Genomic DNA, 26,616 nt, shown 5'->3' with positions numbered 1-26,616 from the left:
CAAAATAAATATTAACTCTGAATTATTTGGGAGAAAATAATACTCTTATCAGTTTTATACAAAAACTTTAAAGGGGCTTCAAAACTCATAAAGAAAAAGGCAGTGTTTTTACATCCTTCTTTTTAAGAAACATTACTTTCTAAGCAATATCTCATGTCTTTAAATATCTGTGAAGCATGATACAGATCATACGGCTATAACCTAATATACTTAACCTATGACCCCAACACAGACTACTCAGGTAAACAGCCACAACTGGACTGGGGTAACACGCATCAGAATTACCTGTGGAACCTTTTGTTACTACACACATCATAGAAATTGTGGCATTGTCGGCCCCAGTCCTGAATTCATCACCAGATTTTAGAGTACCAAACATACATATTTTTTAATTGCATCAAAGGTGATTCTTACATGCAGACTAAGAATCACTGGATTAAAGAAAATTTAGTTTTGAAAACAGTATTCCAATAATTTCAAAGGTACCTGCTGAAATATTTTGCCTCTCAAGTATGTGAACTTGGCTACCTTCCTATTAAGTAGAATAACTCTCTGAAAAACACGGTGCTTTGCAAGTTTCTGAGTAACAGAAAAAATCAAACTACATTCAGGAATTCCAAAATGGAGTCCTACCTGCTGTGATGGTTTGTTTTCCTATTAAGGAAATGAATAACATTATTTGCAATGTGAATTGTGTTATGGATAGTTTTATCTTATACCAGTGGTGAAAAGCGATTGAAATGAAAGATCCTACAGACAAAGAGATCAGCAAAGTTATAACAAAAGTTCAAGTGGGAGAAAATAAGAACCTAGGTTTCATCTCAGATGTGTTGAATTTTAAATATTGTTGGGGCTTAAATATGGACATGTTTCATGAGTGGTTATGACGTTGGATCTCAAGTGAAAGAGATGGGGCAATCTCTTCAACTGCTCTGAGTGAATAAGAGTCATGAGAAAGGAAGATATATGAAACTCTACCAAGAACAAATATGAATTGGTAAGGTAGGCATTCCTTAGGGAATGCTTGATTGAGGAAATGTGAGGAAACATAAATCAGGAAAAAAGACTTGAGAGAAACATAACACCGTAAGAGCAGTGTTTTTTTTGGTAAGGGATTTTTTGGTCTGCTTTATTCACTGATGTAACCCTAGCACCTAGAACAGTGCCTGACCCATAACAGGTGTCATGGTCAGGTTCATGTGTCAACTTGGCCAAGTTGTGGTACCTGTTTGTCTGGTTGGGCAAGTGCTGGCCTGTCTTGCAATGAGGACATTTCATAGAATTAGATCATGATCACATCAGCTGATTCCATTTGTAATCAGCCAAAGGGGAGTGTCTTCTGCAATGAGTGGTGCTTAATCTAATCAGAGGAAGTCTTTTAAGGAGGATTTAGAAGAGACAGGTTCTATCCCTGCTTCGGCTGGCGACCCTCTCCCGTGGAGTTCGTCCAGACCCTTCATCGGAGTCATCGGCTTCACAGCCTGCCCTGAGGATTTCGGACTCTGCATTCCCGTGGTCACATGAGACACTTTTATAAATTTTATATTTGTGAGCGTTCCCTGTTGATTCTGTCTCTCTAGAGAACCCTAACTAATACAACATGTGTTTAATAACTATTTGTGAATAAACAGTCAAAGAGATAGGCAGCAGATCAAGTAAGTATATTAAGAAATGGCAAAGGAAGAATTTCAAGGAAGGATAAAAGTCAACAGTGTCAAATATTGCAGAGGTTACAGAATGAGAACTAAGAAAGGACCTTTCAATTTAGATAAGTGGACTTGGTCATTGGGGATCTCTGTGAGAACAGTTGAAGAGGAACGGTGACAGCAGAGGTGTAAACGAGGATTTAAGAAGAAAATGTACAGTAATGAAGTAGAGGTGCCAAATACAGATACTGCTTTCAGGACATTTGGTAATGAAAAGAAAGAAAGAAGTCAGATAGTAGCTTGGAGGGAAAACCAAATTAAAAGAAAATTTTAGTGTGTTTGAAAGTTTAGAGCTTAGAGCTAGTAGAAAGGAAAAGGTTGAAAGGAGAAGAAGAAACAAAAGACACAAAAGGTTGCTAGTGATTAACCCAAAAATGAGAGGAAAAAAGGAAAGGGAATCAACGGCACCTATACTTACATTTAAACCTTGAAAAGAAGACGGGACAGTACTGATATATATCAAACTGTAGAATATGTTTATATTCTGACATATATTACAATCTCTTGTAATTTTGCTTAACCTTACTTCAAACTGATTTCCTAAAGGAACTAAATCCAGTTTCTGAATCAACAAGTAAAGATTTACCAGACACTAAGTTCAACCAATCACAAAAACAAAATTCCTTCAAAAGCCAGAAACATTTCTGTTCAAAGTAAAAGCACAGGCCAAACACTGCTGTACAAATTACATGAAATGAATCATGCCAACTTATCTGTCTAGATCCCACAATAACACTCAAACATTCAAGACCATTTATTAGAAGGCCTCCTTTGCCTTTTATCCTTGCATTTATTATTGCTTGATCTAGAAGGCTGCCAATATCCCACACACCAGAGTCAGTATAAGAATATAACAAAGAAAAGTTTTTCTGATCCAGAATCTGAAAAGCAGCCTGGAGGTGCCACCCATTTAGTATCAAACCATAAGGCCTAAAAATTAAAAGCCTCCACTTTAAGGAAAATATATTGGAATCTAGGAAGGCCACTACAAACCCACATTGACATTTCCAAGCTCTCTGCTTCACCCACCATCTCTGCCCTAACGTTGGAAAAACTGGTGGTATTGTGTGGTAGTTAGATTCAGTTGTCAACTTGGCCAGGTGAAGGCATCTAGTTCTGTTGCTGTGGGCATAAGCCAATGATATGTGAACCTCAACTGCTGCTGATTACATCTGCAGTCGGCTAGGAGACGTGGCTGCTGTAATGAATGATGACTGACTTAATTGGCTGGTGCTTAAATGAGAGAGCGCAACACAGTACAGCCCAAGTAGCTCAGCATACCTCATCTCAGCAATTGCAGCTCAGCCCAGGCCTCTGGAGATGCAGAAAGAAATCACCCCAGGGAAAGTTGTTGGAACCCAGATGAAAGTTAGCTGCCTTTTCTCTGAAGAATTAATGAAATAAATCCCCTTTTATTAAAAGCCAATCCATCTCTAGTGTGTTGCATTCCAGCAGCTAGCAAACTAGAACAGATTTGGTACCAGGAGTGGGGTGTTGCTGCAGTTTGCAAATACCAGATATTTTGGAAAGGCTTTTTGGATGGCTAAGGGGAAGATTTTGGAGGAATTGTGAAGAGAATGATGGAGAAGTCCTGGAGTGCTTGAAGAGACTGTTGGTGTAAACAGAACCACTGCCAACCTGGACAAAGGTGGACACAAAAGGGAGAGATTGGAGTTTGCAGAGTGAGAACCATGGAAGCTCAGGTCTGAAGCCAAGAAACCTCAGCCAGGAGAGTGGACCCACCCATATACATAAAGAGGGTGAGTTTACCCTGTAGGGCAAGGATGCGTTTCCCACTTCATTGCAATGGAAATGTCATGCAGCTTCAGGCCTTGGAGAAGGTACTGCACGATTCTTGGGGGACTGGGGAGAGCCTGGCTATCACCACATGGAGGGGTTAAGCATGTGCCCCAGAAATGGCTGAGAGCCCAGGAGTGGTCCTGATGCCTGGAGAGAGTGGAGCCAAAAAAAAGGTGGTCTCCTCAATGTTCCCTGAGGTTGATTTGGAAAGAGGAATAGGCCCTGGGAAAGGGTGAGACTGCCACTTTCTAAAGCTGACGGATAAATGACTTTCAGACTCTGAAATCCAATGGTGTTTGCCCTGCAGGTTTTCCTTCCAGTTTCTCCCTACGGATCCTGTGACTGTCCTCCTTTGCATATCGGCATCAGATAACTTGTTTTGAGATTCACAGGTCCACAGCCAGAAGAGAATTTTTTGTACCTTAGTATTTTTAAGGTGATGCATATAATTGCCAAGTTGACAAGGGGTAGACATGTAGTAGTTAGATTCAGTTGTCAACTTGGCCAGGTGAAGGCACCTAGTTCTGTTGCTGTGGGCATGAGCCAATGGTATGTGAACCTCATCTGTTGTTGATTACATCTGCAGTCGGCTAGGAGGCATGCCTGCTGTAATGAATGATGTTTGACCTAATTGGCTGGTGCTTAAATGAGAGAGCACAATGTAGCACAGCCCAAGCAGCTCAGCATACCTCATCTCAGCAATCGCAGCTCAGCCCAAGCCTTTGGAGATGCAGAAAGAAATCACTCCGGGAAAAGTTGCTGGAACCCAGAGGCCTAGAGAGTAGGCCAGCAGAGATTGTTCTGTGCCTTCCACGTAAGAAAGAACCTCAGATGAAAGTTAGCTGCCTTTTCTCTGAAGAACTAATGAAAGAAATCTCCTTTTATTAAAAGCCAATCCATCTCTGGTGTGTTGCATTCCAGCAGCTAGCAAACCAGAACTTACTGTAAGTTAAAAAGAGCAATAGAAGGAAAATTGGAGAAGAAATAAAGAAGCCCCCACTCCTGTCTGGTCTCCCTTTTAAAGTTTTCAGAGTTAACCCACCAATAATGCCAACTAACTTTACATTATCAATCAGTGCAGACTTCAAAATTGAGACTCTTGACACACATCACCAAAAGCCTTACCTTGACTTACATATTAGATTAGTGGCAAAATTTTTAAACCATATTTACAAAAGAAAATATATAATAATAAAAAGACTTAAAGATTTGTTTCCAAAAGAACCAATGCATATAATTTTAAAAAAACATAAAGTTATTATATTTAGTCTCCTGATATAACTGTAATTACAGCTGTGAAAGCCTAAAGCTTATAAATGAGCCTCTGACCCAGCCATGTTTTACTTCTCCGCATTCTGGGTTTACTCATAGATCAGTTCCAAGCTTGGTGTTCTTCACAAAGTGTCTGTTCTAGTTAAGCTTATTTTCCCACTATCCTGAATGTAATCTTGTACCCAATACCTTTATTCCTGCCACTCAGTTTTCCCAAAAAGGATGATTCCTACCCCCATAAAAATGTAAAACTCTACAATGCTCACTGTACCTCTGCCAGAAAGTATTCCTTCATGCCTTTGGATTTGATCTCATCAGTCTCATCTTTCCACTTTCCTCTAGTAAGACAGCTCAGCCATACACTAATCACATACCATTTCACTACATCATATACTCATATACATTTGGGCCTTTACTACAGCAATTTTTCTTGCAACACCCCTCCTTCTTCTCCCTGATACCCACCCCCAGCTTGCAAATACATCCTCACATTTCATAGTTCAACCTAAATATTACCTTTTCTGAACTACCCAGAATAGTTACCCACATCTTCTTCATGTTTTCATAAAGGTTAAAGTTTCCATAGCATTTGGGGGGCCTAAATGTATGTTTATTGTTTTTTAGTTGTCCACGTGTACTTGAAAAGAAAATGTCAAGTAAAAATTCTGTATCTGTTCAAGAGATCAAACTTGTTAATTTGTATGCTCAAATCAATATTCTAATTGTCTTAATTCCTGAATCTCTCATTTTGACAAATGGATCTGGCCATTTCTTCTTATAATTGTCAACTTTCGCTTTGAGTATATTATATTAAATGCATGGAGGTTAAATACTGCCAAATTTTTCTAGAGAATAAACTGGCTCATTGACTATTAAGTAATGACACTCTTATTGCTAATTAGGATTATCACTTATAGAATATCAGCCTGATATAAATTTTTAACAATAGCCAAAAATGATCAGCTAAAGATCAATCTGTGTTATATTACCACCAATGTATTAGCAATGCTAAACAATGTCAGTGATAAAATATTCCTCTATAAAAAAGTTTTGTTGGTTTTTGCTATAGTTACTATTTCATTTTATTAATATATATGTAAGCTTCAATTAGAACTTATTAATTACTTATCCTTTAATAAAACATTGTATTTCGCACATAGGTAAAATTTGGAGAAGTCTCAGTTATACGGCTTGCAAAACACACACATATATACATACATACTCAGCTACATACATTTTCAGATAATATTTTTAATGGTTCAGAATAACTCAAGCATACTTCATATAGTTTCATATTTCCAACCCATCAAACTACACATTTCTGCACTTAAACAGCAGATTCAAAACAAACCATGATTATAAAGACAAACAAATAAAACTTCAATTCTGTCATTCTGTGAATGCTAGGAGAAACAGCAAAAGATGCTGGACTCAATTGCCAGAAGAACTAAAAAGGGCAATGACTGAATGCCTCAAATGTTTTCCAAAAGGGGAAGTCAGTTCTAAAGCAATGGATTATTTAACAATGTTTGCTATTACCAGCTATTTTCTCTAATTTTTAAAGAAGAAAACCTTAGAAATTTTTACTAAATATTATAGAAAATGATTAATTTTCTGATGAGGAGATGTTAATGGAAATATTTCAACTACAGAGATATTTAAGAGCCAAAAGAATTTATCTTAAAGGGATAAAAAGATATGGTCAACAACACAATTTCTACAATTTTTTGTGAGAAAATATTTTTAATGAAACTCTACCAAATTTCCTTAATTTTTATATACACATGCATGTGTACAGGGTATATATATTATAATGAATTGGTTCATGTGAAAAAAGTTTGCAAAATCAAGCTTTCTTTGATCAGTTATGAAGAAAAATTGACAAATCTGGTACACTATATACTGAATATGAACATGCTAAGATCCATTTTGACAAAGTCATTACCAGATCTGCAAAAGCTATTTGTTTTCTAACCATTATTACTATTTCTTTCATTTCATAATTAATATTGAAAATAATTGCCATATAGAGAAGGGTGGCATTAAAAAATGATCCACTCAGTTTATTGCTTACAATAAAATTTGATTTCATATAGGCAACGTTTGGAAACTTTCTATTATATAGCTGTTTACATACTTGTAAGTCTATCATTTAAAGATATGTACTGAAACAAATACTGTATTTATTTCGTAGGTATCTCCCTATACTCTATTATAACGTTGAAATTAAATATAGAGAATGCTTTAACAGTTTTTAACTCAAAATCTGTCAATCATTTTTAATAACACGTTTTTAAAAGTACTTTCTTTATAAAAAGAAAAAGGAATTTCAGGGCACGCAGAAGTCGTTTTTAAAATTTATTCACAAAACAACTGCACAGTTGCTGTTAGCTGTCTGTTCTAAAATGATAGCCTTTTTATTGAAACACAATAAACTTTTCTGTAATATTTTATGGAATATAAAGAGACTTCAATTGTTTGATTTGTTTAACTTGGCACCATTAGCTTTTATTAATAAAACGTGCATGGGCATTAAAAAATAAAAATGGTCAACTCCAGGTATCATATACACAAAGTACATCATTAGGTTTTGTTATTTACAGGTTTTTTCCTTTTACTGTTTTGGAGGTTATATATTTTATTTCTATTCTTTGGGAAGTTATTCTTAAAACTTAATTTGCATACTTGACTTAAACTAAAATTTATTACAATCTCTGGCCTCCTCCCCAAAAATAAAAGGACCTCAAAAAGAATGCACACGGATTCTATTCTCCCATGTTTCACATTACTGTTGATCATAATTTTGGATACGCTTTTTTAATCCCCCTAAAATTATTCATCATTTTTTACACTCAATGCATACATACACAGGCTAAACAAAATGTTTATTAACATCCTTTTTGACACTTTACATCCTGAACTCCATTTACTATTTATGAGTTCTTTCCTTCTTCCTGAACCACATCCTTTATAGACCTTTCAGCCAGAGCTGTCAGTAGTAAACACATTCAGATTATATTTGTTTTGTTAGTGGTTTTAATTTGCTCTCACTCATGTATGATAGTTTATCAGGGAAGTGATCATTATACTACTCTAAAGTTACTACTCCAGTGAATTCTGAAATTATCACTAAAATACTTACTTCCTCCTCTTCCATATCATCTTCTTCCTCTTCCTCTTCTTCTTCTTCATAAAGAGGTGGGGGTAAAGGACCTAGAATGTCTTCCTCAAGATTAAATGGTTCTTCCGTCATTTTGAGGGGTAAGGGAGGACCAATTAATTCCTCATCAGAAGAATCAGAACTCTGTTCACTTTCACTGCTGCTTTCATTCCTGAATACAAAAAAAAAAAAAAGTTCTTTGCCTCTGCTACAACAAATAACAAACCCTAGAGATAGTATTAATTTTTCAGAAAACTCTACCTCTCCATTTAATAACAACTCAGTTTTTAAGCATATTTTTTTATTTTAAGCATGTTTTGAAGCATAAATGCATATTTAATGCTTCTGTAGTTAATTACCTTATCTAAACCAAAATTAAAATCAAAGTTAAAAGGACACAGCAACTATACAAGGTTGGTTAGATCATTACCATTCATGAACCACAAGCAGAAAAACTGGAATGTGGAAGAAAAACTAAAAAATATTACATCCATAGAAATAAAGCCAGTGAGATAACAAATGCCTCTATTAACTATATTTGAATCCAATCACTTTTTTGCCACAAGAACAAATAAAGCCAGTAATGGAAGGAAGTAAATACTATTCCCAAAATATCTCAACATATTTTTGAAGTTCAATTTTTTTCAAACTGCTGATCCAAGTTTGCTGAGTTGATAAAGCATTAAATGTAGCATTCCTGGACTCTATAAATACCTAACTATGGACATATCATAGCGATTCTCAACTGTTTTTCCATCTAACACAACTGAGAGCTATTATACACTCCCGTTAATGTGTTATCAAATCCCTCAAGGCATTCTGAAAGTCACAGTTATCACCATCCCTCCACTCCCCACCACCACCCTGCCCAAAAGGGTTGAGAACTACATTTCTAATTGTATCAAATAATTTAGCAAATATTTTGTAGGATTTAAAGTGTGGCTGCCTTCTAATGAAGTATCTTTGATATGTGAAATTTATGTGATTTGTTCATTGCTGTGTCCCTAGCACCTAAACTATGCCTGAAACATAGTAGGCATTCAGTATCTGTTGAAGGAAAAAAATGGATTTTTTTTTTGTTTTCAACTAGTTTCAATACCGAAAGGATTATATTCTCACATACAGCTTATACAAAGGTAGGAGCTATCAGTCCTTAAAATAGATTTGAGTTTCTGTTTCTTTTCCAGTTTCTAGTTCACTATGTTCCAGTTCCACAGGACTTCTTAACAATTGAATAGGCCAATCCTGGTTCAGCATGAGCCAGTGCACTTGTAGTTCACTCTCTTGCATCACTTTTCTCATGGATCATTATGTGGTCTCTTGGTCATCATTCAGGTTAGATCAAATGTGACCTCCTCCTAAAAAGACTTCAGGGCCAACTCTTTCTAAACTTTCACCCCACACCACATAAGTCATTATTATCTTAATTACCTTACTTTGTTTTATCTTTATTATATACACCATTGTAGAGATTGAATCACGTTCCCCACAAAGACACATTCAAGTTCTAACCACTGGTCCTGTGAGTGTGAACTCACTTGTAAATAGGACCCTCAAAGACACCAGTTGGAAGAGCCCAAACTGAATCAGGGTGGGTCTTAATCCAACATGACTGAAGTCCTTATAAGCGGAGAAAAATTGATGAAATCAATTAAAAGATGCCAGAGAACAAAAACGATGGACAAATAACAGACGTAGAGATGCATCTACAAGCCAAAAAATGTCAAGGAATGCTGGCAAGTCATAACCAAAAGGCTATAGACTCCAAGAGAAAGGAAGACCTGGCGATACTTTGATTTTAAATTTCTACCCTCCAAAACTGTGAGACAATGAATTCCTGTTGTTTAAGCCAATCAGTTTGTGGTGTTTGTCACGGAGCCCTAACAAACTAAGAGAATCATTGAGCTACACTACTTTGCTTGATTAGTTATTTACTTGTTTATAATCTGTTATGCACTCTCTAAAATATCCCCACTACAATATGAGTTCATTGAGAACCCAGATCTCCTCTGACTTCTGATATTGTATACCCAGTACTTAAAACAGTGCTAACCCACAGCAGATGCTCAATAAATCCTAGTTGAATAAATTTTTATTAAGCTCAAATTTTATCCTATGTGATTAAAGCACAAATTCCTAGCTGTATGGGTTTATACATCACAGACTTTTTCTTTGTAATGCAAAAATTATTCAGGCCATAGAAAGCTAAAAACTAAATGATAATCCTTAGCACCCAAGCTTTAAATTAGTAAAGAAAGTAGTTCAGAAGGTAGGCACTGAACTGAAAACTAAATGGATCCATGTTGATTTCATGGCTGATTAGTAAGGCCTAAACCCATATGAATCTGGGAGGAATACATCCGTTTCTACGGAGCTTCTAATTTCATTTTTGACTTTTTGCTTCAAAAGTGCACAGCCAAAAAATAATGAATTTTTAACATATTTTCAACATCCTGAAAAACAATGCCCATGCAATTATGTTAAAAAATGCCCTTGAGAGAAACAGAATACATTCCATGTTTAAAGCATGCTTCAATTCAATGTGGTGCCAAAACACAAATCAGAGCCTGAGAAACAATATTTATTGAGTAAGAAAAGTTAAGGATCAAACCCTAACTTTTCTCAAAGCCAGCTGATTTTTTCAGAGATTTTATTTTAGCTAATCATCAAATAAGGTGTACAGCTGCACAATTTCAGTCTAGGAGCTAAATTCATAAGCAAAATTCGCTGTTCCAGAATTAATGACATAAAAGGAAATGTAAATACCTAAATGATTCCTACATTAAAAATTTGTAGTAGATTAATATTTCTGTCCCACCCTGCAGCTATATTTTATAAGATAAATGACATACTTTTTACCTGTATTTGATTTTTGAATGTAAACTTAAGTCATATAATTTTTGTTTAAAACCAATAAATGTGGTAATATTAGGTCCTTCTCTAAACCAAACCCAACAACATAGATTATTTGTATGTTTTGTAAGGAAAAAAATAAACAAGTTATTTAAAATGTATAGTGCTGAATGAAATACAACCAAAGGAACAGAAGAGCAATTCCAGAAAAGAATTCAAATTACTATAAAAACAATTTATATAATGAGCACACATTTAAAAATTAAGAAAGTACTAGACATCCATAAAATAAAATAGAAAACTACGTTGATTTCAAACCATACATTACACATCAGAATCACAAATGGACCAAAGAACTAAACCACAAAAAAGTAAACAACTAGGCTTCCAGTTAAACATAGCAAATTGAACAAACATATTTAGATCACTATACTCTTACAACTTTATACAAGATGATAGCAGAGATTTTTGAAAAGGCCTAATCTGAGTTCTACTTACAGTAATGGTCAAGAAGTTGTATAGGAAAAAAGCCCTCCCACAGATAACACTTAAAAATTCTAGACAAAATATAAAACCAAAAGCAGACAGATACTGAAATATGATACAGGTAACAAAAGAATGAATGACACTGGGTAAATGTCCCCTTTTAATGGTTTTTCTCTTGGAGCAGGCCCCAATTGTGCTTGGTGGCTAAAACCTGAATCAGAGCTCAGGATGGAAAATGAGAAGGAAATCCCTAAAAGGAGGAAACGACAAAGGAAAGAGGAGGAAATCTTTGCATAAAATTCTACCCTAATCTCTAGCTCATTTCTGAAAAACACATGAATAGGGTAGACTCCACACATCCTGGTAAGTCTAAAATAACTGAACAGAGATTTCAATTTCAGCTGCTGCTTAGCCAAATTAATTGCCTGTTTGTTGAAAGAAAAAAATCATATCCTTAAAGGGAACACAGAGTTTCTGTAATATATCAACCACAATGTCTATGATATGATCTAAAATTATTAGATACAGAATGAAATAGAAAAATGTGACCCATGTTCAATTTTAAAAACCATTAATGAATACTGTTTAAGTTTGGTAAAGCTGCCAGAATGTAATATACCAGAAATGGAATGGCTTTAATAAAGGGGATTTATTAAGTTACAAGTTTAGGTTCAATGGCCATAAAAATGTCTAAATTAAGGCATCCAGATAAAAATACACTGACTCCAAAAAAAAGGCCGATTTTTCACATGGGAAGGCACATGGCTGGTGTCTGCTAGTCCTTGTTCCTGGCTCCATTGCTTCCAGCTCCTGATTTCAGTGGCTTCTTCTCCAAGTATCTATGAGACTTCACTTAGCTTCTCCAGAGCAAAATTCTAGGTTCTGGCTTGCTTAGCATCTCACAGGAAGGTACACGGCAACACTTGTTGGGCTCTGTACCTGCAAACATCCATGTCTAGGCATCTGCTCTCTGTCGGCACTCCAAACATGTCCAAATGTCTACAGCTATGAAGGCCCTAATTCCTACAGATCTAGCTTCTGTCCGATCTCTTGGCTCCTGATGTCTCCTGGGGCTTCTGCATTTCCAAATGTCTGCCTATGTCTGCATCTGAGGTTTCTCAAAAATGTGTCCCCTTTTAAAAGATTCCAGTAAACTTATCAAGACCCACCTTGAATTGGCAGAATGACGCCTCCATCTAATAAAAAGGTCACATCCACAATTGTCAGTAGCTGAGAACGTTCAAATAGAGTTAGAGGTTATTCTGGAAGTCAGTCATATGCAAGCTTCCATTAGACATTGCTACCTAACATAACTTGCCAAACCCCAACCAAAACCATTCCTGTCAATCCTAAAGAACATCTAAGGTATTTATTAAGATTCTACAAAGGCTCCATGCACTTCGTAACCTTCCAGAAACCTACAGCCTCCAGATGGGTCCTTGGACCAGATAAGTCCTGAAATGCAGAGGGGCCACCCTCTCCAGAATATCAACTAGTTCTATTCCCTTATTCCATATTTTCGATAGCCCCTTCTAACACGAAGAAGTTATTTTAGACTTACTATTTGGGCGTAGCCCAAATATCCCTAAAGAGTAGAAAAAAGATCAAAGTTGATGGTGGAGTTATACAGAGAAAGTAGGGTTTAACAAATGAGTATGATTACTGAATCATTATGTTGATATTTCTTTTAGTCTCCAGTATCATACAGCAGCTAGAAGTAAAAACCTAAAATTGTGGAACTGTAACCCACACCAAACTCTGAAATCTGTCCTACAACTAATTGTTGCAATGTGCTTTGAAATATATTATTTTTGTGTGTATATGTTATTATTCACAAAAAAAGGGAAAAAAATCAAGTGTGATGATACATGCATGGCTATATGATGATATTAAGAACCAGTGAATGTATACTTTGGATGATTACCTGGTATGTGTAGATATATACGTATAAATAAAAAATAAATAATTTTCAAAAACCCATGTGAATATGAAATTATCACATTAAAAAATTTTTTCCACTTTTTTATTCCTACAAATAAATGTTTTAGCAAACAAAAAAAGTTAATAGAAAAGGCTTTTTGGGACACATTCGGTTTGCTTGGCTACTATTATAATAAAATATATTTCACATACCACATATTAAATAATGCTACTATAGATATGTTTTACATGCAGAAAAAAATTATACTTGTGTAGGATTTCAACATAATTCTTTATGGGTAAATTAAAAAAATACTTAGATAATGCTTTACCAAAGCCCATAGTATTTATCCACATCACATGCGACATTTATCAGTGTCACAGAATTAATGTCTCTGAAAGGAGTAAGTTTTAAGGGTTTAGAGATCATCATTATATTGTGGGTTGTGTTCTCCATTTTAATTAAGGTACTTTCATACTCCTAATTAGTTTTAATTTAGATGGTTGATCTTTAAATCCATGTACTAACAAATTATTGTTTTCACAATCTTGGTGGTAGTCCAAAGGTATTCCTCTCTAGAGTTAAAATTCAGTTCATAGGATAAAACAAAAAAAGGTCATATCCCTGAGGAAGGACTCTAATCAAGAGTTCCACCTTAAACCATAGGTTTGGCCCCAAAAAACTGGATCAGGATTGAAACTACATGGCTTTTATGGGGTATGTAACAGTTTCAAACAAGTACAGAATCCAATCCTGAGAAAGCCAACATATTAAAATGAACAAACAAGGTTTTAAAAGTTACTGTACTCAGGAGGGGCCAAGATGGCAGCTTAGCAATGTGTGCGTTTTAGTTCGTCCTCCAGAACAACTACTAAATAACCAGAAACAGTACAGAACAGCTCCCGGAGCCACGACAGTGACCAAACACACAGTGTACCCCAGTCTGGACCAGCTGGACTGGCTGTGAGTCTCCGGAACCATGAGTTCCCCAAGCCATGGCGGCCGGTGCCTGGCGCCCCTCCCCGACAGGCGGCTTACCAGAGGGGAATAAAAGACACTCTAACAGTAGCAGGGACTGAGTCCAACCAAACACCAATTGTGGCATTAATAAACAAATTCTGACTACTAAAAATAAGCCCCCAGCTCAGGCGAAACTGGTCAAGGCGGAGGTCGCTTATTGGGTTAAACGAAAAAGAGGAAAGGGGACGAAACGGAAGTCTTTGTAGCTGTTTCTACGGAGGCTTGGCTGTCTCTGGATTCAGCTGTGGAATTACTTGGGCTGCAACTGCCCCAGACATAGGTAGAAACAGACTGCTTTCAGGGCTGTCTCCCGCCTGGACCCCAGGGGAGGGGTGAACCCCAACTCAGGTGGAATACCTTTCTCAAGGAATTGAGACCCCAGGGCTTGGCAATTTGAAGCCATTAAAAACAGCCTACAACCTCTCCTCTGTCTCCACCACGCCCCCAGGAGGGAGAGTCTTCCAAAGTTAAAGGAGCCACAACATCTTTTGCTGGTGGGACCCACAGACAGACAAGCACCACATACTGGGAAGGATAAGAAAAACAGAGCCTGGAGACTTCACAGGAAAGTCTTTCAACATGCTGGGTCTCACCCTCAGGGAAAACTAATGCAGGTGACTCCTTCCCCCTGATAGGAGGCCAGTTTAGTCAGGGAAAACCTGGCTGGAGTCTGTGATACCTATGTAGACTCTATTAAGGGTGGGGAGGAAAAAGGCATATTACAAGCAGGACAAGAAACAAGAAAACAAGAACTGAAAAATAATCCTCTGTTAAACAAAACTTAAGCTAGAGGCCCAGAAAAAGCTGAACTGAAGGTCAAAGAACAAATAGACAACAAACTCATCTAGCAAGAAAACCCTAGGTAAGAGAAGTGAAAGCAATATCCAGAATAAACTAATTAAGGTAATTAAATGTCTAGATGCCAGCAAAAAATAACAAATCACACCAGGAAAATTGAAGATATGGCCCAGTCAACAGAAGAAACCAATAGTTCAAATGAGATACAGGAGTTGAAACAACTAATTCAGAATATACGAAGAGAAATGGAAAACCTTATCAAAAACCAAATCAATGAATTGAGGGGGATATGAAGAAGGCAAGGAATGAACAAAAAGAAGAAATGGAAAGTCTGAAAAGACAAATCACAGAACTTATGGGAATGAAAGATACAGTAGAAGAGATGAAAAAAACAATGGAAACCTACAATGGTAGATTTCAAGAGACAGAGGTTAGGATTAGTAAACTGGAGGATGGAACATCTGAAATCCAAAAAGAAACAGAAACTATAGGGAAAAGAATGGAAAAATATGAGCAGGGACTCAGGGAATTGAATGGTAATATGAAGTGCACAAATATACGTGCTGTGGGTGTCCCGGAAGGAGAAGAGAAGGGAAAAGGAGGAGAAAAACTAATGGAAGAAAATATCACTGAAAATTTCCCAACTCTTATGAAAGACCTAAAATTACAGATCCAAGAAGTGCAGCGCATTCCAAAGAGAATAGATCCAAATAAACATTCGCCAAGACACTTACTAGTCAGAATGTCAGAGGTCAAAGAGAAAGAGAGGATAGTGAAGCAGCAAGAGAAAAGCAATCCATCACATACAAGGGAAACCCAATAAGACTATGCGTAGATTTCTCAGCAGAAACCATGGAGGCAAGAAGACAGTGGGATAATATATTTAAATTACTAAAAGAGAAAAACTGCCAAACAAGAATTTTATATACAGCAAAACTGTCCTTCAAAAATGAGGGAGAAATTAAAACATTTTCAGACAAAAAGTCACTGAGAGAATTTGTGACCAAGAGACCAGCTCTGCAAGAAATACTAAAGGGAGCACTAGAGATAGATACGAAAATAAAACATTTTCAGACAAAAAGTCAATGAGAGAATTTGTGACCAAGAGACCAGCTCTGCAAGAAATACTAAAGGGAGCACTAGAGTCAGATACAAAAAGAAAAGAGAGGTGTGGAGAAGAGGGTAGAAAGAAGGAAAATATACATAACATATAAAATACAAAAGGCAAAATGGTAGAGGAAAGTACTACCCTAACAGTAATAACACTAAATGTTAATGCATTGAACTCCAAAATCAAAAGACATAGACTGGCAGAATGGATTAAAAAACAGGACCCTTCTACATGCTGTCTACAGGAAACACATTTTAGACCCAAAGGTAAACATAGGTTGAAAGTGAAAGGTTGGGAAAAGATATTTCACACGAATAACAACCAGAAAAGAGCAGGAGTAGCTATACTAATATCCAACAAAGTAGACTTCAAATGTAAAACAGTTAAAAGAGACAAAGAATGGGGCGGGCCGCGGTGGCTCAGCGGGCAAAGTGCTTGCCTGCTATGCCGGAGGACCTCGGTTCGATTCCCGGCCCCAGCCCATGTAACAAAAAACGGAGAAACAAAATACAATAAAACAAGAAAATGTTTAAAAGATGTTTCCCTTTCTTCCTCCCTTCCTTCCTTCTATCCTTCCTTCCTTCTCTCTGTCTTTCCTTTAAAAAAAAAAAAAAAAAAAAAAAAAAAAACAAAAGAGACAAAGAAGGACACTATCTACTAATAAAGGGAACACTTCAACAAGAAGACGTAAAAATCATAAATATTTATACACTGAACCAGAATTCCCCAAAATACGTGAGGCAAACACTGAAAATACTGAAAAGGGAAATAGACACATCTACCATAATGGTTGGAGACTTCAATTCCCCATTCTCATCAATGGACAGAACATCTAGACAGAGGATCAATAAAGAAACAGAGAATTTGAATACTACAATAAATGAGCTAGACTTAACAGACATTTATAGGATATTACACCCCACAACAGCAGGATACACCTTTTTCTCAAGTGCTCATGGATCATTCTCAACGATAGACCATACGCTGGGTCACAAAGCAAGTCTCAACAAATTTAAAAAGATTGAAATCATACACAACACTTTCTCGGATCATAAAGGAATGAAGTTGGAAATCAATAATAGGCAGAGTGCCAGAAAACTCACAAATACGTGGAGGCTCAACAACACACTCTTAAACAACCAGTGGGTCAAGGAAGAAATTACAAGAGAAATCAGTAAATAGCTCGAGGTGAATGAAAATGAAAACACAACATATCAAAATTTATGGGACACAGCAAAGGCAGTGCTAAGAGGAAAATTTATTGCCCTAAATGCCTATACCAAAAAAGAAGAAAGGGCAAAAATTCGGGAATTAACTGTCCACTTGGAAGAACTGGAGAAAGAGCAGCAAACTAACCCCAAAGCAAGCAAAAGTAAAGAAATAACAAAGATTAGAGCAGAAATAAATGAAATTGAAAACATGAAAACAATAGAGAAAATCAATAAGACCAGAAGTTGGTTCTTTGAGAAAATCAATAAGATGATGGGCCCTTAGCAAGATTGACAAAAAGAAGAAGAGAGAGGACGCAAATAAATAAGATCGGAAATGGAAAAGGAGACATAACCACTGACCTCACAGAAATAAAGGAGGCAATAACAGGATACTATGAACAACTTTATGCTAATAAATACAACAATGTAGATGAAATGGACAAGTTCCTAGAAAGGCATGAACAACCAACTTTAACTCAAGAAGAAATAGATGACCTCAACAAACCAATCACAAGTAAAGAAATTGAATCAGTCATTTTAATTTCTTCCCAAAAAAGAAAAGTCTAGGACCAGACGGCTTCACATGTGAATTCTATCAAACATTCCAGAAAGAATTAGTACCACCCTGCTCAAACTCTTCAAAAAAACTGAAGTGGAGGGAAAGCTACCTAATTCATTCTATGAAGCCAACATCACCCTCATACCAAAACAAGGCAAAGATATTACAAAAAAAGAAAACTACAGACCAATCTCTCTAATGAATATAGATGCAAAATCCTCAACAAAATCCTAGCAAATCGAACCCAGCAACACATTAAAAGAATTATACATCATGACGAAGTAGGATTCATCTCAGGTATGCAAGGATGGTTCAACATAAGAAAATCAATTAATGTAATACACCATATCAACAAATCAAAGCAGAAAAATCACATGATCATCTCAATTGTTGCAGAGAAGGCATTTGACAAGATTCAACATCCTTTCCTGTTGAAAACACTTCAAAGGATACGAATACAAGGGAACATCCTTAAAATGATAAAGGGAATATATGAAATACCAACAGCTAATATCATCCTCAATGGGGAAAAACTGAAAACTTTCCCCCTAAGATCAGGAACAAGACAAGGATGTCCACTATTACCACTGTTATTCAACATCGTGTTGGAAGTTCTAGCCAGAGCAATTAGGCAAGAAAAAGAAATACAAGGCATCAAAATTGGAAAGGAAGAAGTAAAACTTACACTGTTTGCAGATGATATGATACTATACGTTGAAAACCCTGAAAAATCCACAGCAAAACTACTAGAGCTAATAAATGAGTACAGCAAAGTGGCAGGTTACAAGATCAACATTCAAAAATCTGTAGTGTTTCTATACACTAGTAATGAACAAGCTGAGGGGGAAATCAAGAAATGAATTCCATTTACAATTGCAAGTAAAAGAATAAAATGCTTAGCGATAAATTTAACTAAAGACACAAAAGACCTATACAAAGAAAACTACAAGAAACTGTTAAAAGAAATCACAGAAGACCTAAATAGATGGAAGGGTGTACCGCATTCATGGATTAGAAGACTAAATATAGTTAAGATGTCAATTTTACCTAAATTGATTTACAGATTCAATGCAATACCAATCAAAATCCCAACAACTTACTTTTCAGAAACAGAAAAATAAATAAGCAAATTTATCTGGAAGAGCAGGGTGCCCCGAATTGCTAAAAACATCTTGAGGAAAAAAAACGAAGCTGGAGGTCTCACACTGCCGGACTTTAAAGCATATTATGAAGCCACAGTGGTCAAAACAGCATGGTACTGGCATAAAGACATATATATATTGATCAACTGAATCGAATAGAGAGCTCAGATATAGACCCTCTCATCTATGGACATTTGATCTTTGATAAGGCAGTCAAGCCAACTCATTTGGGACAGAACAGTCTCTTCAATAAATGGTGCCTAGAGAACTGGATATCTATATGCAAAAGAATGAAAGAGGACCCGTATCTCACACCCTATACAAAAGTTAACTGAAAATGGATCAAAACCTACACATTAGGTCTAAGATCATAAAACAGTTAGAGGAAAATGTAGGGAGATAGCTTATGAATCTTACAATTGGAGGCGGTTTTATGGACCTTACATCTAAAGCAAGAGCACTGAAGAAGGAAATAAATAAATGGGAGCTCCTCAAAATTGAACACTTTTGTGCATCAAAGAACTTCATCAAGAAAGTAAAAAGACAGCCTACACAATGGGAGACAATATTTGGAAATGACATATCAGATAAAGGTCTAGTATCCAGAATTTATAAAGAGATTGTTCAACTCAACAACAAAAAGACAGCCAATCCAATGACAAAATGGGAAAAAGACTTGAACAGACACTTCTCAGAAGAGGAAATAGAAATGCCCAAAAGGCACATGAAGAGATGTTAAATGTCCCTGGCCATTAGAGGAACGCAAATCAAAACCACAATGAGATATCATCTCACACCCAACAGAATGGCCATTATCAACAAAACAGAAAATGACAAGTGCTGGAGAGGATGTGGAGAAAGAGGCACACTTATTCACTGTTGGTGGGAATGTCAAATGGTGGAACCACTGTGGAAGGCAGTTTGGCGGTTCCTCAAAAAGCTGAATATAGAATTGCCATATGATCCAGCAATACTATTGCTAGGTATCTACTCAGAGGACTTAAGGGCAAAGACACAAATGGACATTTGCACACCAATGTTTATAGCAGCATTATTAACAATTGCAAGGAGATGGAAACAGCCAAAATGTCCATCAACAGACGAATGGCTAAACAAACTGCGGTATATACATAGGGTGGAATATTATGCAGCTCTAAGACAGAATAAACTTATGAAGTATGTAACAACATGGATGGACCTTGAGAACATTATGCTGAGTGAGACTAGCCAAAAACTAAAGGACAAATACTGTATGTTCTCACTGATATGAAATGACATTAATGAATAAACTTGGAATATGTCGTTGGTAACAGAGACCATCAGGAGATAGAAATAGGGTAAGATAGTGGGTAATTGGAGCTGAAGGGATACAGACTGCGCAACAGGACTGGATACAAAAATTCAGAAATGGACAGCACAATACTACCTAACTGTAATGTAATTATGTTAAAACACTGAATGAAGCTGCATGTGAGAATGATAGAGGGAGGAGGGCTGGGGACATAAATGAAATCAGAAAGAAAGATAGATGGTAAAGATCGAGATGGTATAATCTAGGAATGCCTAGAGTGTATAATAATAGTGAAATGTACAATGTACAAATTTTTAAAATGTTTTGGCATGAGGAAGAACAAAGGAATGTCATTATTGCAGAGTGCTGAAAATAGATGATAATTAATACTTCAAAATGTCACCTTATGTGTGAGACTAAAGCAAAAAATGTTTATTTTTAACAAAATTTAGATTTTGACTAGAGCATTTCCTAATATAACTCATGTAGATAGTTTGATTGAATGTCATAAGTACTTGGAATCTCAGGTAGCATGAGATTTTGTTGGTTTGTCCAGAGTGATCCCCCGATGAATCCCAGAATGATTTGATCAGTGACTGGAAAAGTATTTGCAAGCCCACTTCGGGGAATGGTGAAAGTGGGGAGAAATTCAACTTCCCCAAGTTGAATTCTTGATATTCTCACAAGCAGGGTGGACAACCAAAGCTATAGGCTGAGCCCCCAGTCTTGGGGGTTGTTCACATGAAACTTAACCCCACAAAGGATAGGTCAAGTCTACTTAAAATTTAGGCCTAAGAGTCACCCCGAAGAGAGCCTCTTTTGTTGCTCAGATGTGGCCCCTCTCTCTAGCCAACACGACGAGCAGTCTCACCACCCTCCCCCTCTCTGCGTGGGACATGACTCCCAGGGGTGTGGACCTTCCTGGCAATGTGGGACAGAGATCCTGGAATGAGCTGAGACTCAGCATCAAGGGACTGAGAAAAACCCTAGAATGAGCTGAGAATTAAAATCAAAGGATTGAGAGAAACTTCTCGACCAAAATGGGGAAGAGTAAAATGAGACAAAGTGTCAATGGCTGAGAGATTCCAAACAGAGTCGAGAGCTTATTCTGGAGGTTATTCTTATGCATTAAGTAGATATCACCTTGTTTTTCAAGATGTAGTGGAGAGGCTGGAGGGAACTGCCTGAAAATGTAGTGCTGTGTTCCAGTAGCCATGTTTCTTGATGATGCTTGAACAATGATATAACTTTCACAATGATACTCTGTGAATGTGAAAACCTTATGTCTGATGCTCCTTTTAGCTACTATATCAACAGAAGAGTAGAACATATGGAATAAAAATAAATAATAGGGGGAACAAATGTTAAAATAAATTCAGTTTGAAATAGTGGTAAATGAAAGCGAGGGGTAAGGGGTATGGATGTATAGTCTTTTTTTTCTCTATTATCATTTTATTTCTTTTTCTATTGTCTTTTTATTTCTTTTTCTATATCGATGCAAATGTACTAAGAAATGATGAATAGGCAACTATGCGATGATATTAAGAATTACTGATTGTATATGTAGACTGGAATGATATGTAAATGTTTTGTATGTTAATTTTTTTTAATTAATAAAAAAAGTTTTAAAAAAAGTTACTGTACTCAAAGGCATAAAGAAAATATACTCATAATGAAAGAACAGAAAAGATATCTTAGGAGAGAAAAATAAGCTATAAAACTTAACTAAAAATATCTTATTTCAAAAAAATTAAATGAATGGGCTTAACAACACTCCTGAAATGGTAGATTAAACCACAAAATAGGTCAACAGAAATAACTCAATCTAAAAAACAAAGAAAAAGACTTAACAAAAATAACAGTGCCACTGTGACTTGAGACAACTTTAAAAGGTCTAAAATATGTGTATCAGGACCAAGAATGAAAGAGAGTTTGAAGAAATTTCCCTAAATTTGGTGAAGGACATAAATTTACAGACTCAAAAAGCTCAGTGAACCCCAAGCACTATACACATAAAGAAAACTATACCTCAGCACTTCATCGTTTTCATAGAAAAAATCTTGAAAACATTCAAAGAAAAGTCACATATTACACCTACAAATGATGTCCAATTTTTCCTCCTAAACAAAGAAAGACAAGAACACAGTGGAACCTTTATAAAGTGCAAAAAATAAATGGATTATTGACTCAGAATTCTATTTTCAGTGATATAATCTTTCAAGGATAAAGAGAAAATAAAGTTATTTTCAGAAAATGAAACCAAAAAGAATTTCTTGCCAAGAAATCTGCACTAAAAGAATGACTAAAAAATTTTAGGTTAGAGTAAAATTTTACCCTAAAATTTTAGGTTAGATTAAAATCATAGCAAAATGGAAACTTGTTTAGGAAAGAATAAAGTACAAGGGAAATAGTAAACATAAAATACATAACCCACAAAAACAAAGAAGAAGGAAAGTAGAGGGCAAACCACACAAGCAACATCAAAATTTTGGAAGCTGAAAAAGAATAAATGAGAGCATTTAAACAGATCTTTTTTAGTTCCTTACTCTTAAATATAAACAAACAACCAAAAATTATTTAGGAGGATTCCAATATGAAAAACAGTAAATGAAACCAACAGAAAAACAGATGAAGGAAATAGAGGTTAGGAGGCACATGTGGACATCGCATGTGGAAAAGTACAGATGTATACAGAATCAACAGATAAAGCATAAAAGTGAAAAATCAAGACAGTAATTAAGTGATAAAATTTAGAAATATGAAAATAAATAAAGAAGAAAAAAGGTGAAAGAACATGGAGAAATTGAACTTTTTAGTGTTTAACTTTGCACTGTGTGTGTGTATTACTTTGATAAAAAATGAAAAATAAAAGGGTTTGGGGATTATACACCATGAACAAATGGGATTTATCCCAGGAATGCAAAAGTAGATAAACATAGGAAAACCAGTCTATGTGGTTTTCCGACATAGTAGTGGAATGAATTGTACACCACAGTTTGGACGTGTTCTTGGTATCTGCCTGCATTCCAGAGTGTATGGACCTACTGTAAATTAGATCTCTAAAAGAAGTTACTCAGTTAAAGTACAGCCCAAATGAATGAATTAAGCTTTAATCTGTATTATTCAAGTGCTTTATAAACAGAATGAAATTCAGACATGTGCAAAAACATGGGAAGCAGTCAGAAAACAACAGAACCCAGAGAAGAAAGGAGAAAATATCATCATGTGCACTGTCATGTGGCAAGAAGCCAAGGACCAAGGATTGCTGGCTGCCAGCCCGAGAATGCCATGGTCTTGAGGGAGAAAACAACTCTTGCTGACATCTCAATTTTGGCCTTCTCCCAGCCAAAAACCAACAAATTCCCATTGTTTAAGTCAACCCACTGTATGGGATTGTTATACCAGTAGGAAACTAAGATATCACATTAACAAAATACAGGGGAGGGCGGGCCGCGGTGGCTCAGCGGGCAAAGTGCTTGCCTGCTATGCCGGAGGACCTCGGTTCGATTCCCGGCCCCAGCCCATGTAACGAAAACGGAGAAACAAAATACAATAAAACAAGAAAATGTTTAAAAGATGTTTCCCTTTCTTCCTCTCTTCCTTCCTTCTATCCTTCCTTCCTTCTCTCTGTCTTTCCTTTAAAAAAAAAAAAAAAAAAAAAAAAAAAAAAAATACAGGGGAAAAAAACACATCATCTGAATTGATACAGAAAAGGCATCTGACAAAATCTAAACCTTTTCATGATAAAATCACCCAGAAAACTAAGAATATGGGGAACTTTCTCAACATGATAAAAGGCAATTTTGGAAAACCTACAGCTAAAAGACTGAAAGCCTTCCCCTTTAGATCAGGAACAAGACAAGATGCTCACTTTGCCACTTCTATTCACATTGTACTGGAAGTTTTAGCCAGAACAATTAAGTAAGAAACACAAATAAAAGGCAACCAGATAAAAGTAAAACTTTCTCTATTCACAGATGACATGAGCTTATACATGGAAACACTAAAGAATCCAAAAAAAAATCTACTGAAGCTTATAAATGAATGCAGCAAACTTGTAGAATGAAAGATCAAAATACAAAGCTCAAAATACAAAAATCATTTCTATTTTCATACAATAAAAATGAACAATCTAGAAAAGGAAAAAAATTAAAACCAAAATGAAAAAAATGAACAATCTGAGCAGAAAACTAAGAAAACATCTCCATTTACAATCACATCCAAAAGAATAAAATATCCAGGAATAAATTTAACCAAAGAAATACAAGACTTGTACAATGAAAACTACAAAATACTGCTGAAAGAAATTAAAGACCTAAATAAATGGAAGGATATTTCATGCCCATATATTTGGAAAATTAAGATGGCAATACTATCAAAACAAATCTACAAGATTCACTGCAATTACTACTGAAATTCCAATAGTCTTTTTTGCAGAAATGGAAAAACTGATCCTCAAACTCTTAAGCTGGTAGGGCAAGATGGCTGTGTCGTGAAGACTGAATTTGGTCTGTCCCCTAATGCAGCTGTTGAATGGCCAGGAACTGTGTGGAGCAACTGTGTGGGGGACTTCAGTGACTGGATGCACATCATGTATCAGTCGCAAAGAGTGGAATGGCCGAGTTCGTGTTCAGAAATATGATTCTACCAAGGCACAGTGGAGAAACTGTTGTATGCCCCAGAAAGGCCATGTTTTTAATCTGATTCAATATTGTTGGGTGGGATCTTTTTGATTAAGTTGTTTTCATGGAGATATGATTCACCCAATTGTGGGTGGGCCCTTTCGATCATGTGGTTGCCATTGAGATGTGTCTCCACCCATTCAAGGTGAGTTACTTACTGGAGTTCTTTAAGAGGGAATCATTTTGGAAAAACCTTCAGAGCTGACACAGAGAGAGCTATTTGGAGAAGTAGAAAGAAAACACCCTTGGGGAAGCCATTTGAAAGGAGAAGCCAGGAAAGAAAGCTAGCACACATTGCCATGTATCTTCCCAGCTGAAGGCAAATACAATCTTTCAAATAAATGGGTATATTCAGCAAACTTGTAGAATACAAGATCAAAATACAAAAATCAGTTCTATTTTCATACAATAAAAATGAACAATCTAGAAGAGGGAAAAAAACAAAAATGAAAAATCTGAACAGAAAATTAAGAAAATAACTCCATTTAAAATCACATCCATTTACAATCACATACAATACAGCAGGCTGGTTCCCTGAGGGAATGAGAAGCCCCTCTTGGCCTGTCAGGACCAGTTGTCCAGAAATAGCTAGTGCTCCCCTAACCCCCATGTTGCTCAGCAGGCCACCACAGTTTGGGAAAGGGGGGACTGAAGGAAGAGGTGACTCAAGATTGCCATCTGTTGAGAAGACTGAAGTAAAACTGCATCCCCTCCAGGATATCTGGAGCTTGGTTCAGCAAGTAATTACTGATAAGCCAAGTAATTACTGAAAATCAATGTAAACCCAAGTGTTTTAGTTTGTTAATACTGCCAGAAATGCAATATTATCAGAAATGAGTTGGCTTTGTATGAAGGGAATTTATTAAGTTACAAGTTTATAGTTCTAAGGCCATAAAAATGTCTAAACTAAGGCATCCAGGGAAAGATACCTGGACTCAGCAAAGGGCCAATGATATTTAGCATTTCTTTATCAGCTGGGAAGGCACATGGCAATGCCTGCCAGCTTTCTCTCCTGGCTTCTCCTTTCAAATGGCTTCCCCAAGGGTGTTTTCTTTCTGCATCTCCAAACATCTCTCTCTGTGTCAGTTTTGAAGTTTCTTCCAAAATGATTCCCTTCTAAAGGATTCCAGCAAGCAACCCACCTTGAATGGGTGGAGACACATTTCAATGGCAACCACATAATCAAAAGGTCCCACCCACAACTGGGTGAATCACATCTCCATGGAAACAACTTAATCAAAAAGATTCCACCCAACAATACTGAATCAGATTAAAGAGCATGGCCTTTCTGGGGTATACAACAGTTTCAAACCGGCACACCAAATACAAAACCATTGAAGAATCAAGGAAATCAACCTACAAAGTAACCTCATCAAGATAAATACAAGCCCCAAACACAACAAAAATCATTAAACACATGAAGATTCAGGCAGATACAGCCCAGCTAAATGATCAAATTAAAACACTGGAGGGACATGGAACTTGGAACAACTAATCCAGGATGTTCATAATGACATAAAGGAATATCAAAAAGATACTTAAAGAGCATAAAGAAGAATTTGAAAGAACAAATAAAAAAACAGTGGCTCTCACAGAGATGACAG

General features: G+C 36.3%; 1 protein-coding gene across 5 annotated transcripts in view; it reads right to left on the bottom strand.

Annotated features, from left to right (window-relative positions):
• WDR70 (WD repeat domain 70) overlaps window positions 1-26,616 on the bottom strand; it is a 516,692-nt gene that overhangs the window by 443,900 nt on the left and 46,176 nt on the right. For all 5 annotated transcript variants that reach the window (XM_077117003.1, XM_077117005.1, XM_077117006.1 and 2 more), the window contains one exon: window positions 7,921-8,110. In XM_077117003.1, coding sequence (XP_076973118.1) covers window positions 7,921-8,110 — 190 coding nt within the window. The remainder of the gene's footprint in view (window positions 1-7,920; window positions 8,111-26,616) is intronic.

Source organism: Tamandua tetradactyla, chromosome 9, assembly GCF_023851605.1.
Source record: "Tamandua tetradactyla isolate mTamTet1 chromosome 9, mTamTet1.pri, whole genome shotgun sequence".
NCBI classification, from domain to species: domain Eukaryota; kingdom Metazoa; phylum Chordata; class Mammalia; order Pilosa; family Myrmecophagidae; genus Tamandua; species Tamandua tetradactyla.
The sequence above is the reverse complement of the archived record's forward strand: the minus strand, read 5'-3'. Positions and strand labels throughout refer to the sequence as shown.